General features: G+C 48.9%; 4 protein-coding genes across 4 annotated transcripts; all 4 read left to right on the top strand.

Moving 5' to 3' along the window:
- Positions 1 to 122: 122 nt before the first annotated feature.
- FPRO_06338 (uncharacterized protein) lies at positions 123 to 2479 on the top strand (the record flags this gene model as incomplete). The annotated part of the gene is made up of 6 exons (XM_031228759.1): positions 123 to 208; positions 259 to 619; positions 669 to 888; positions 938 to 969; positions 1019 to 2225; positions 2280 to 2479. 6 exons carry the CDS (start codon positions 123 to 125, stop codon positions 2477 to 2479), a joined length of 2106 nt encoding a protein of 701 aa, XP_031079064.1.
- Positions 2480 to 3161: 682 nt separating this feature from the next.
- Positions 3162 to 3776, top strand: FPRO_06339 (uncharacterized protein; the record flags this gene model as incomplete). Its single annotated transcript, XM_031228758.1, has 2 exons — positions 3162 to 3289; positions 3347 to 3776. 2 exons carry the CDS (start codon positions 3162 to 3164, stop codon positions 3774 to 3776), a joined length of 558 nt encoding a protein of 185 aa, XP_031079063.1.
- A 3211-nt stretch (positions 3777 to 6987) lies between these two features.
- FPRO_06340 (putative pyruvate decarboxylase) lies at positions 6988 to 8818 on the top strand (the record flags this gene model as incomplete). The annotated part of the gene is made up of 3 exons (XM_031228757.1): positions 6988 to 7165; positions 7231 to 8464; positions 8518 to 8818. The coding sequence occupies 3 exons, from the start codon at positions 6988 to 6990 to the stop codon at positions 8816 to 8818; spliced, it is 1713 nt and encodes a 570-aa protein (XP_031079062.1).
- A 728-nt stretch (positions 8819 to 9546) lies between these two features.
- Positions 9547 to 10819, top strand: FPRO_06341 (uncharacterized protein; the record flags this gene model as incomplete). The annotated part of the gene is made up of 5 exons (XM_031228756.1): positions 9547 to 9615; positions 9716 to 9880; positions 9953 to 10408; positions 10471 to 10611; positions 10676 to 10819. 5 exons carry the CDS (start codon positions 9547 to 9549, stop codon positions 10817 to 10819), a joined length of 975 nt encoding a protein of 324 aa, XP_031079061.1.
- Between the last annotated feature and the right edge of the window lie 2360 nt (positions 10820 to 13179).

Here is a 13179-nt window from a genome sequence, read left to right as displayed (position 1 = left end):
CACGTGTGACTCCTAGGATCATGAGTGAAATGACTTCACATCCAGTAGCCAAACTTCAATCTACACTAGCTTCATCATTTTTGTCGGGTCTAGAGGCGAATAAGCCCTAACCGCTCTAACTCATGGAAACTCATCAAGCACAGTCAAACCCCCAAACAAGAAAACGTGAGAAGCCAATTCTGAGCTGTACTTTCTGCAGGGGACGCAAGTAAGCCAGACAAACCAGAGAGACCCGATATGATGTTGACCTTACTGCAGACTTCGATGCGATAGACAGTCACCCTGCGGCGCCTGCACACGGCGCGGAAAACCTACCGAGTGCATCTTTACTTGCTCGGAACAAGAACGCAAGGATGCCATAGATTACAGACCTCATAACAGAAACCAGAAAGCTCGTCAGAGAATAGCTCGTCTCGAGAATCTGGTGACGGAACTGAGAGATAAGGCTGAGAGTTCAAACCAGTCGTTGAACGATGCAATCCAACCAGACAATGCCTCGAGTCATTTTGAGCCAACCACATCAGGCACATCGCCAAGTCTTCGAATGGGAAATCTCAGCCTGGCAGATAACCAGGCTGTGTACACAGGTAGCTCACATTGGGCTACAATATTGGAAGATGTAAGAACAAGATTCATTATGGAGACCTTCAACTGACGTGATACCCTAGATTCAACAACTCAGAGATGAGCTCGCTGATGATGGCTCCGATATTGTCAGTGAAGGGTCTTCTCCTTTTGCTAGTGGCTTGACGCAGCAGTCTCCGGCACCGAGAATATCTCTACTTGCCAATGTTTCGTGCCTTCCCGTGGACCAGATTCTCGCTTTAGTTCCTCCTCGCAAGATAGTTGACAGATACATCTTCCAGTACTTCAACACTTTCGACTCAAGTAAGTCATGACTTTCATGTTCAGTCAACTGCTAACTCCGCCTTACCAGTCATCCTTCATCGAGGCAAATTCCTTGCAGAAGTCAGCACATAACAAACGTCTGAGGAGATAATGGCTAATCTGTCCATAGTATGTAAATTTCTGGGTAAACCCCTCAGCTGTCTCCATCATCTGGGTCGGGTTCTTGTTCAGCATCATGAGCATGGCTGTATCATTACAGAAGAAGGAGGCAGGGATGCATGGCTTGTCCGCTTCTGAACTACAAACAACGCTGGACACTTACCGAACGCTCACTATTCACTGCTTAGTTGCTGGAGATTACCTTCGTTCCAGCGCGCACACGGTTGAGACGCTTTTATTGCACTTTGCTGTTGACCAAGAGGCCGATGCCGATGCCAATATTGGGAACTGGGTCCTCATGGGTGTTATCATAAGGATAGCCATGCGGATGGGTCTTCATCGTGAGCCATCCCACTGGCCAAATATCCGACCATTGCAAGCTGAGCTTAGGCGACGAGCGTGGACAGCTTTGTACAGCATCGACTTCTTCACCAGTACCCAAATTGGGCTTCCACGTATTATCAAAGATTCCCAATGTGACACTCGCCCGCCCTCGTATCTTCTGGATAGCGATATTGGTTTTGAGCACGACACCCTACCGCCTGAAAGGCCACATTCAGAGCCCTCCATGTTGGCGTTTAATATCCACAGGCATGGAGTCATCAAAGTTGCTGCTGAGATATACGACACAACCGAAGCAGGGCCCCCTCCACCGGCTACCATTGCGACCTTGCAGGCCAAGCTTGAGAGAGCCGCAGATTCCTTGCCGGACTGGCTCAGGCTAAGGCCTATCGAAGAGTCGATTGCGGACAGTCCAGCTACTATCCTTAACCGAATGATGCTTGATATCATCACTCAGAAAGCCATCTACCTCCTCCATCGACACAGTTTCGTCAGAGGGTCGGCAGGAGAAGAGAGTGTCAGATCCAGTGAGATATGCATCAAGGCTGCCCTGTCGATCCTGGAGCACCAACGGCGCATGAACGAAGAAACTCAACCAGGAGGCCTCATGTACAACATACGCTGGAGAGTTGCCGCACCACTGAGGTCCGAGTTCATGCAAGCTACCATGATGCTATGCTTTGCGTTAAGTAGATACGATGCAGGACGTGATTTGCATAGGCGAAGTGATATCTTGCAGGCTTTGATTGTAGCAAAGGACATCTGGGAGACGAGATCCGACGAATCTCTTGAAGCTCAGAGAGCTGTCAAGGCAATATCGATCATGCTGGAGCAAGATCGAAAGAGTTCGATTTCTGTTTCATCACCATCAACCAGTAAGTCTCTTGACCTTTCAAGTCTCGTTGTTTGCTGCTGACTCTTGTGCATAGCATTCAACCTTTCATCTCGGCCGTCCGCGGGGAACCACTTTGGCGGTTTCGATAACACGTTCGGCCAAACCATGGCGTTGGACCCGTCATTTTTCTCAGTTGGCGATGACATGACAGCGTTGAGTAAGGTCATGGATGAGTTCATGAATGATACAGCCGCAACGGGATTGTCAAGCTCGCCTTTCACAAACACGAACTGACTATCATACGACATTGGCAAATAGGAAGACGTTTGACAGAGATGCTTGAATCACCACTTCTGTATAATCATAAATTCATGTTTTATTTTCAAGAGACTAAAACGAGACTCGACCGGAAATGATGCTGGAATGAAGAATGCACGTCCTCCACTAAAGAAGCTCCATCGACAACGGGTTGAGAGTGTGTTACCTCGCCCCATAATCACCCGGAAGACGGCGCTGCTCCGGCCTAAATAAATTTGGCCTGCCCCTGGAAGCTTCCAGGACTTGGTGGCTTATCGATAAGGAGTAGCCTCGAATTCTGTCTGTCGATACAGAGAAGACACTTGATAGACCGTTTTACCATCCCGGCAGTTTAGCTTCTTTTCTTCTATGCATGTTAGTAGACAGAGGCTGACAAATAGACGTCACACCACAACAGTCGTAAAAGTCTCGAGATCCCAATTCTTTCCAGTCCCTAGATTCTTTCGTGGCATCTCGTTCGTTGACATTCATTCATTCATTCATTCATTGATAGATCGTTTGCTTGCTTACCTGATCTGTTTCACTTACTCAGCCCCCTAATAATTCCACCGAAAGCGCCGACTGCTTATTCCCGTCTCATTCCTTAGCGGTAACTCGCCTCAGAAGTCGAAGTTAGAGTCGGAGTCAGAGATCTCGCCACCACAAGTGGTGCCATTCAATGTCGAGCGATCCAAACAATCAGCAGCAGGCGGCTGCGTCCGCTGCCCCTGCGTCGTCGGTAGGAGGCTCTGCTGAGCCGCCTAAGAGGATCCCCAAGGGAGTGGTACTAGGCCCTGACGGCAAACCGTGAGTTTCATCATTACGCCCTGCAAATGGAGCCCTATTTGACTCACCCTTGCTCAGATGCCGGAACTGTACGTCTTTTGCTGCATGGGCTTCCCAGACAAAGAGTACTCTCAAACAGGACGCTGCAAAGGTTAAGGGTCCTCCGGCCGACTGCCCTCCAGATGTCGAGGTGCTAGGCCGCAGTACATGGACATTGCTTCACTCTATTGCCGCTCAGTATCCGGAACAGCCGTCAAGTGGGCAAAAATCAGACCTTCTCAGCTTTGTCGGTCTGTTCTCTAAGCTATATCCTTGTTGGGTCTGCGCAGAAGATTTCCAGGGGTATCTAAAACGAGAAGCGCCACAGGTCAACAGTCGTGATGAGTTCGGCAAGTGGCTGTGCGGCGCACACAACGACGTCAACCGCAAACTGGGCAAGCCCGAGTTCGACTGTTCCAAGTGGGAGGAGCGGTGGCGGACAGGCTGGAAGGATGGAAGATGCAATTGAGCTGTTTCTGAGCAGAGGTTGAGGCTGGCTGCTGGATCGGGCCGGGACGCTCGCGCGCCTACCAATACTGTATACCAGAGGCCTCGACTCACACACACACCACACACACACACACACACAACACATTGTGGTTTCGGTGTTCGGTGTACGGTGTACGATATTTGGGCCCCTGAGCGATTGCACACCGATTGGAGAATGGCATGATGGGCCGTTGACTGTTGTGTGGATACATGCATACACGTGTGGTTAATGCCGGACCGATGAAGGCGTGGGATGTCAATGACTTTTCTATGGACAGAGGAAGAAATGATGGGCAAGACGGTTTGAAACGTCTATGAGCGGAGCATGGGAATCGCCGATTTTAGATGGGTTTTTCATGACGGAGCATGAACTGTATAGTAGAGGCGAAGCGAGAACTGTATGCATACTACATAGAATCCCATCTCACGACAAACTATAGATGTACATCAAATGTAACATATCATGAAGTCAAATACATTCATCGAGTCCCACCACCTGTCAGTATGGGCATAATCAATTCTGTACACCGCTCTGAAGCAGTGTCAAATTTCCGATATCAGCAGTTATAGCTTCGTCTTATAGGCAAAGCCAGCCCGGTAAGGTAGGTAGGGTGAGTGCGATATTGAGTCAGTTCAATACAGTACAGCCACCTTGTTGAATGAGGTCAAATTCAGGAACGTAGCGTAGCGGAAGTACGATATCCCAGGGAGCTGGTCTCGCCAGTTCACCACCCTAGCTGCACATCCCTGCTCGTTTCGGTGAACTCCCTTTAGGCGGCGATAAGAATGATCTGACATGACACGGATGTACAACACAACTACCGGGCGGCCTTTTTGCCAAAAACCACCAACTACATACAGCTCTCTTCCAAGCGGCATGGCCATAGCTAGGGCCAAGGTGGTGTATAGATAGTTCCCAACATCTCAGGTTACCTTACCCTGCAACACCCCATCTCGCAGCCAATGCTTGTCATGGCCCTTCTGAATCCACGCTCTTTATCCGTTGATGAAAGATTTGATATCGTCCCGCTATTGTAACACGATATCGGTTTGGTATTTTACGGCAAAGAGCGGAAAACATAGGAAACAATAGGCTTGAGATGATATCGGTCGTGATAATCGGATGTCGATTACGGGATGTTATCGAGTCAAAGTACGACTGAAAGGGCCTTTTACGGACACGAGATCCCTGTCTTGAATTGCGCTTGATGCTGGTTTCCTTATGATTGCTTCATTGACTGGAGTGTTATACGTAGAGAGTTGTGAATGGATAGTTGGCTGAGATATTTCCCCCCAGTAATGTAATGCAGAGTCTTGTCTTGCCTCAGCATTACTACATGCGTTACGTACGCCAGTGATGATCATGAATGCTACGCTTGTATGCAAGTTGTGCCGCTTGCTGTTCATACGCAATTTACCCGGCGACTAAGGAGGTAAAGATAGTTAGGTACAGTTGGACAATGAAGAATACTAAGGTATCAACATAAAAGTCTCGTTATGTCATCCTTGAATGAGGAGGCTACCTACTTCGTATCCAGGGTCGACATGGACATCCACCACCGCAGACCTTGCAACGATAGCGATATCGACATCCATGGAAATAACTAACTAATGATGGTGATCCAGGCCAGGTGCCTGGATCTTGATGCGTATGTACATACATACGCAGTTGGACCCCCGTTGTCTTGTCGATTGCCGGTCGCAGGCATCTCGAGAGGGAAAACAACGCCATTTCCAAATACCCATCCATTCCAATTCTAACCGCAGACTGAGACTAACGACTAACTTAGCATCTCCGGGTATTGTTTTACGGACTATGATCCCGGCCGGTGGTCGCTCGGCTGCACAGGTCCGGACTAGCCGGGATGGCCGGAGTTGGCTCTGACAAGCAAAGACGAGGCACGCCAAGGATTCATCGAGGGTGATCACATTCATCCATCCATTGGATCCATGCAGGCAGATTTGATCGTGGCTGGCACCTTTCCTTTCTTTTTCCTCATCGTCCCGTCGTTTCCCTGTCATCGTCAAAAAAGAAGCATCCGATTTCTATCGAGGTATCCACTCATTCTGTGGCATTGAAATGTTTCTAGACGTTCTTAGACCCGTAGTCAACATCAAGATTCCACCCTTGACAAAGTCTGCCCGATTGGGAGGGGCCCGTAAACAGGGCACAATGGCATCATATGATTTTCTGACTGTCGGTCGCTACCTACGCTTGCTACGCATACAACAACGGATCTGCTACAGAAGGGGAGAGAAAAAAAACAGCTGCGGCTAATGCAGAGTTAGAGCCCACTAAGCTACCTAAGTTAGTTCGCAGTAAAAGAGCCGCCCTCCCGTGTGCGTGGCGTCGACGCTGGTAGCCCATGGGAGGGTCATTACATCACCATCAGAGGACTTTTATCGCCGTCACCGTAGCTTTTACTGTACAGTACTGCCACTCACTATCGCGGTTTCGGCCGCTTCAAGTCGGGAGCGAGCGAGCAAATATCGTGACATTCTGAAGCCGAGAAGAACGGTCAGAATTTGCTACTGGGCTGGGTTTATGCCCGTGCTGTCTCCTTGACAGGTCCGATTCTAGTGAGTGACACTTACAGGGCCAGAACAGGACAGGGCTGGGCTCATTCTGACCATGGTCTTATTTTTGGCGCAATCAATCAGATCAGATCAGATCAACCCATTTGAGGTTTAGAAGCAAGGAAGAGCAAGGGGTATCATTGGTGACAAGCTACACTGTAAGGTAAGGTAAAGGTAAGGCAGAGTAGGTAAACTGCTGAGTGTACACCCAATTTGTGAGGGTGCACACCTGTCACCAAGCTTCAGTTGTATTGCTCATAGGTTAGTAGTCATAGCTCTCTCTACCTACCTTACTACATACAGATACAGTACGTACGTAGTAGCGAAGGTGAAGCATCAAACGTATAAACACCTCCTTCCCCCTCCACCGAAAACATCTTCTCTTCCTTCCTCATCATTCCATCGATCAAACAATCAATCACATTCCTCTTTTGGTTGTCTTGGTTACTTCTTAACCTAGACATCTCATATCATCTTCCCCTTATCCCCATCCTCATAACATCTCACTCATCCTACAAATAAGCTTCGAGCTTCCTCTGTTACCCCTCCATCATATCAACCTTATCACCCTTATCTGTTATCTCACCTAACAATTTACCGGTCAATCCGCAATCATGAGCACCTCCAACCTCCAAAAGCCAATTGACGTGGCTGAATACCTCTTCAAGCGTCTCTACGAAGTCGGTGTTCGATCTGTTCACGGTGTTCCCGGCGACTACAACCTCGTCGCCCTCGACTATCTTCCTCAATGCAACCTCAAGTGGGTCGGCAGTGTTAACGAGCTTAACGCTGGTGAGTTTCATCATGACTTCATCAACAGACCTCAAAACACCATATCACTAACATAACAACCTTAGCCTACGCTGCTGATGGATATGCACGTGTCACCAAGATGGCTGCTCTCATCACCACCTTCGGTGTTGGTGAGCTCTCTGCCGTCAACGGCGTTGCTGGCTCTTACTCCGAGCACATCCCCGTCGTCCACATTGTTGGATGCCCTTCTACCATCTCTCAGCGTGACCAGATGCTTCTTCACCACACTCTCGGAAACGGTGACTTTGATGTCTTTGCCAACATGAGCGCTCAAATCTCTTGCAACGTCGCCAAGCTCAACAAGCCCTCCGAGATTGCCGAGCAGATCGATACTGCTCTCCGCACTTGCTGGCTCCGCTCTCGCCCCGTCTACATCATGGTCCCTACCGATATGGTCCAGGAGAAGGTTGAGGGTGCTCGACTTGACACCCCCATCGACCTGTCTGAGCCTCAGAACGACCCCGGTAACGAGGACTTCGTCGTTGATGAGATCCTCAAGGCTATGTACGCTGCTCAGCGCCCTGTCATCCTTGTCGATTCTTGTGCTATCCGCCATCGTGTTGTCAAGGAGGTTCACCAGCTCATTGACAAGCTCGACCTTCCCGTCTTTGTTACCCCCATGGGTAAAGGTGCTGTGAACGAGGACCACCCAAACTATGGTGGTGTCTTCGCTGGCGACGGCTCTCATCCCGCTCGTGCCCAGTCTATCGTTGAGGGCTCTGATCTCCTTCTCACCATTGGTGCTCTCAAGAGTGATTTCAACACCACCGGTTTCTCTTACCGCACATCACAAATCAACTCTGTTGATTTCCACAGCACTCACTGCAAGGTCCGCTACTCCACATATCCCGGCGTTGCCATGCGTGGTGTCCTACGCAAGATCATCGACCGAGTCGACCCCAAGTCTATGCCCGCTCCTTCTATCCCTGAGGTCAGAAACGAGGTCGAGAAGAACACCGACGGCTCCGAGATCATCACACAGGCCTGGCTCTGGCCCCGTGTCGGCGAATACCTCATCCCCAACGACATCGTCGTCACTGAGACTGGTACCGCTAACTTCGGTATCTGGGACACTCGATTTCCCCGCAATGTCACCGCCCTCAGCCAAGTTCTCTGGGGCAGCATCGGCTGGTCCGTTGGTGCTTGCCAGGGTGCTGCCCTCGCTGCTAAGGATGCTGGCAAGGAAGGCCGAACAATTCTCTTTGTTGGTGATGGATCTTTCCAGTTGACCGCTCAGGAGTTAAGCACCATGATCCGACATCACCTCAAGCCCACAATGTATGTTTTCAAGACTGATCATCCTCTGCGTCTTTTACTGACTCTTGTTCTAGTTTCGTCATCTGCAACGATGGCTTCACCATTGAGCGATTCATTCACGGTATGGATGCTGTCTACAACGACATCAACAACTGGAAGTACAAGGACCTCGTCAGTGTCTTCGGTGGCGAGAAGACCTGCAAGACCTTCCAGATCAAGACCAAGACTGAGCTCAACGAGCTTCTCACCGACAAAGAGTTCAACGCTGCTGAGTGCTTGCAATTCGTCGAGCTCTACATGCCCAGAGAGGATGCTCCTCGAGCTCTCATCATGACTGCCGAGGCCAGTGCTAGGAACAACGCCAAGAAGCACTAAATGGTTACTCGAGAAAGAGTGAAATTTGATAGACAGGGTTTTGGAAAACGTTCCTGGAGAACATAATAATGATTTAAGTGGTTTATGGTTTATACTATAGAGTGGCGGACGATGGTCTATGTTTCATGTACCTCAAATTGAAAAGCGATTTTCTTATGTCTTTTATATTCTCTTACATGACTGGTGATGGCTAACTATATTATTGGTAGTCGACAACTTGGTGACGCATATGTCTAACGTTTTCGTTCATACTTCACTGAGAGAATTTGAAATTACAGCATAACTCATGAGCTAGCCAACCTTTTATCTCAAAGTCTGTGCCATCTGGAGAAGTGAGCTGTGATATGCTTCATCATGCGGGATCTGAAGTCTCTGGGTTATTAGGATTTTACACTCAATGGCATCTTAAGCCACATTCATCCACTCTTTTCTAATCAAATCGAATCAGTATAAGAGTCATTCATTTATGGTATAAAAAAAATACATCAGTATAGTTCAGAAATATCTATTTTAGCTTTCTCTCTTCAAATATTGATCGCCTTTCTCAACTATAAACGGCACCAATCAGCACACGTGATTCGCCTCGACCAAAATTCTCCACGCGCAACGACCTAGCTCAACAGCAACAAGACTCACTCTCCTAGCTTCATTTTGAAAAGACTCCTACGGCATCACGAATATCTATTTGCATATATTTTATCAGTTACAGTAGGATATCAGACGTGATCATGAGTGACGGAGCTGGAAAGCGAAAGCAGGGCCCAGGAGGCAATGGCCCAGCCACCAAGAAGAGCAAAGTAAGCAAATACGGAGCCATTGTCGGCGATCAGGCTCTTGCTTAACCCTGGGAAGCTGTTTTATGGCTCTATTGAACAGGCCAGGCTAACATTTGAGAAGGGAGGCAGTGGTGGTAAATGGCAAACGCCACACCAAAAAGCCAGGAAAACAGAGCAGGTCGAGCTTGGGAGGACTTTGGAGGTCAACGATGCCGGACTCTGGGTAACTTACGCGAGAGGAATGAAGGGCAAAGCGATTACGGAGTTTAAGAACCTTTGTAACGAGGTATGGCACTCGCTCATGATGCCCTTTCAGTCTATTGGACGGGGGACGGGTTGGTAAACTAACGTGTTTCAGTACGGAGAGTCACTGTTCGGAGTGAAGCCCCCGAACGAGGTTGGAGACAAGGACGAGGATGATGAAGATTCCGGTGATATTGAGGCGTCTATCGAGAAGGAGTTGGCCGGCATGGCACAGCCAAAGCCCAAGGCGAAGCAGACCTTCACACCCATCGGGACTGGCCTCGACTGCGTCTTCTTCATGAAGACCGTCAAGCCCGTTGATCCTCTCAAGCTTGTTACCAAGGCCTCTCAGGATGCCAAGGACTGCCCGGATCCTATGCAACGCAAGACCAAGTACATCAACCGCTTGACGCCTATCTTTGATACGGACAAGGCGACAGACAAGGGTATTGAACGCGTGGCCCGCAGCGTGATGGAGCCTCACTTTGAGCTCAAAAGCGAGTCGGGAGAGGAAGCTTCCGCAGAGCCCGCTACATCAGAGCAAGATGGTGAGGGGTCTGCAGCCTGCACGGTAAGTAGACATTGTGATTCGCGGAAAGCGTCGTTATTTGAAGCTGACGATGACCCCTTCAGTACGCCATCAGGTATAACATCCGGAATCACACCGCCTTCAAGTCGAGCGAGGTGATCAAGAAGATTGCGGACTTGGTCAGCCCTAAGCACAAGGTCAACCTGACGAGTCCCGACAAGGTGGTATTGGTTGAGATTTTCCAGGTAAGCGGCCCCTCCCCTCGCGTATTGGACCTATCGCGATGGCATTTGACTAACTAGCGTTGAGACGTTCTGCGGAGTCTCGGTTGTTGATGGCAAGGAGAGCGAGGAGCTGAAGCGTTACAATCTCAATGAGCTGTACAAGGTGGGCCTGGAGGATAAGAAGCAGAAGGGAAAGCCTGAAGGCGAGGGAGTCGCGGAATCAACGTAAGCTAGCTTTTGAGCCACTCGCGTGTGAGAGGTGTGTTTGCCAATGGATAGTATTGGACATTGCAGACGAACCAAGGCCCTTTTGCCTCATGGCTGCACAGAGGAGACCGTTGGGGTCTGATTCGAGCAGGATCACTTAGGTTTCAACGTGGTGTGGTGTCAGACATCTATCCATCCATCCATCCACAGTCACTGGAAATATGCCATGGCTATCTGCAAAAATGGAATTTCGATGTCCGAAGTTTCGTGCTTAGGAAGCCAAGCATTTCATGTATCCAATCCATTTTGGGGGTATGGATGGGGTCTTGTAACAAACTCAACAGGGAGGATTGACGATACGACCCCCAAAGTGCAGGGTTTCTCTTCCCCAAGGAGTTGGAAAGGTCACACGGCGATGGGGATAGAAAGGGATCGGCATATATCGGTGAATAGAACGGGATTTTGTGCCAGAGTATCATGAAGGTCATGCAAGTGAGTGATGATGCGTTTCAGCGGCTGCTGGCCAACGGTGGAGAAGTCTATGTGCTGCTATTATGGGGTGAGATACTAGGCACGATCTATCGTGTCTAGCTCTCAAGCTACCCCGAGATTAGGGATCGAGAGATGGGCTTTGACGCACAGCTCAGGAGATTGATCAGTCGTGGCTTTGTTGCACACGGGATGTGGGACGTGCCGTAAGGCTAAGCCAGGCAAAGAAGTGTGCAGTCTATGTATGTATCTTATGGCACTTGGTGAAGTGAGAGATGAAGGGGTGACATTCTCTGCATGCTTTTACAAGGAGTCTGAAGGATAATGATCAAGGTCATGGTTGAGGTTGAGGTTGAAGTTGAAGTGGGTATGGTGTACCCATATGCGATGCTAAGGTTTCGTCGAAACAGGTTGAGGCCCTCGTATGTATGTATGTACCTTGAATATGTCACGTCACATCGAAAACACATCGAATTCCATGACCATCAGAGATTTCGATGACTCGAGATTTTCGGCCCCGAAGGTACGGGCCAGTTGTCCTTGGCCTGTCCTTGTGCTCCCGGTACATTCCCGTGCTGTTAATTAAAGCAAACGGGTGTGGCTGAAGATGGGTTTGTTTTGGTGCAGTTTTAGGGGCTGAACAAGACAGCGGAATCATTCAGTGGTGGATTTGTATCCAATACGATACGATAATATGACGATGATGATGAGGGTATGGAGTAGTTAGTCTAGGCTGCAGTATAACAACTAGAGTCTAGACAGGGGCTGTTTGCGTTAGCGGAATGTGACCCAGGTCAGCTTCGCTTGTGGTAGCCAATCATAAAATTCCCGACTCGCTTCTCGATGCAAGCCAGAGGCTTCGTCATTTAGAGTCTGACATTCCGCTCTTTTTTTTTTGTTTTTGTTTTTTGGGTGCTTTTCTTTCTCTTGCAAAGGCGACGGGCGCATGATATAATGTCATCTGATATATGTCGACTCCCACCAAAGTGTTTTTAGTATACAGTCAGTCACGGTTGCGGTCACGGTCAGTATTCCAAGGGAATGGTACCCGAGGTCAGAGTGCTATTTACCTAGCTTGGCTGGGCTCGATTAGTGGTAGTTGGAATGCCTCGCTTCAAGATTCGCAAAATGGTCCAATGGCTGTGCGGTTCTCGTTCCGATCCGCGCTTCTCAATGTCGATCTCTTGAGGCTATTTCCCTGTACCTAGCTACCTAGCAAGCACACTATACTATAGAACCACCTCACTAACTTCAGCTCACAGCCAAGTACAGTCAGCAGAGCCCTACAGTATAGAAGGACTGAGGTCGCAGTTTGCATTCTGCCTGTCTTCGATGCTTCTTCTAGTCGTTCGGAGTCTATTCCGTCCTCACCTCTTGGCGTAATACCTACTCAGAAAAGAGGCTTGAACTAAGGCTGCGGGCGTCTTTCTACTCGGTAACCCCCTTGTTCCTTGTTCCTTGTTCCTTGTGCTGCATACTATATCTACTTTTCGTCTTCCGTGGTCTTCTAAAAAGTTTCGCTTGCTTGGCTCCTGACTAAGTACCTACCCCAGGAGATGCTTGTGGGTTTCGGCTTCACCGTTCCGGCGGGATCGAGTGTCTATCCGTAAGAGATGTGTTGTTATTGTTGTTGTATGTAATGTACATGCATACATACATACATAGATCCTTGCTTGCTTAATGCTATGGATATCACCATATGATACGGTCAAGAATGGCTTTGGCTTGTATTTCTTTTCTTCTTCCTTTGATATGTTTGTTGTCCTTACGATTGAGTGGCTTCGTCTGCTCTTCATCTGCTCCAGCCAAGCAAGTATCTATCTGTTTGTTCTATATTCAGTCAGTAGTTGATTATCACTGTTATTCCAGGTTGTTGCAGAATACTACAAGACT

The sequence above is a fragment of the Fusarium proliferatum genome, assembly GCF_900067095.1.
Source record: "Fusarium proliferatum ET1 genome assembly, contig: FPRO_scaffold003, whole genome shotgun sequence".
NCBI lineage: Eukaryota > Fungi > Ascomycota > Sordariomycetes > Hypocreales > Nectriaceae > Fusarium > Fusarium proliferatum.
The sequence above is the reverse complement of the archived record's forward strand: the minus strand, read 5'-3'. Positions and strand labels throughout refer to the sequence as shown.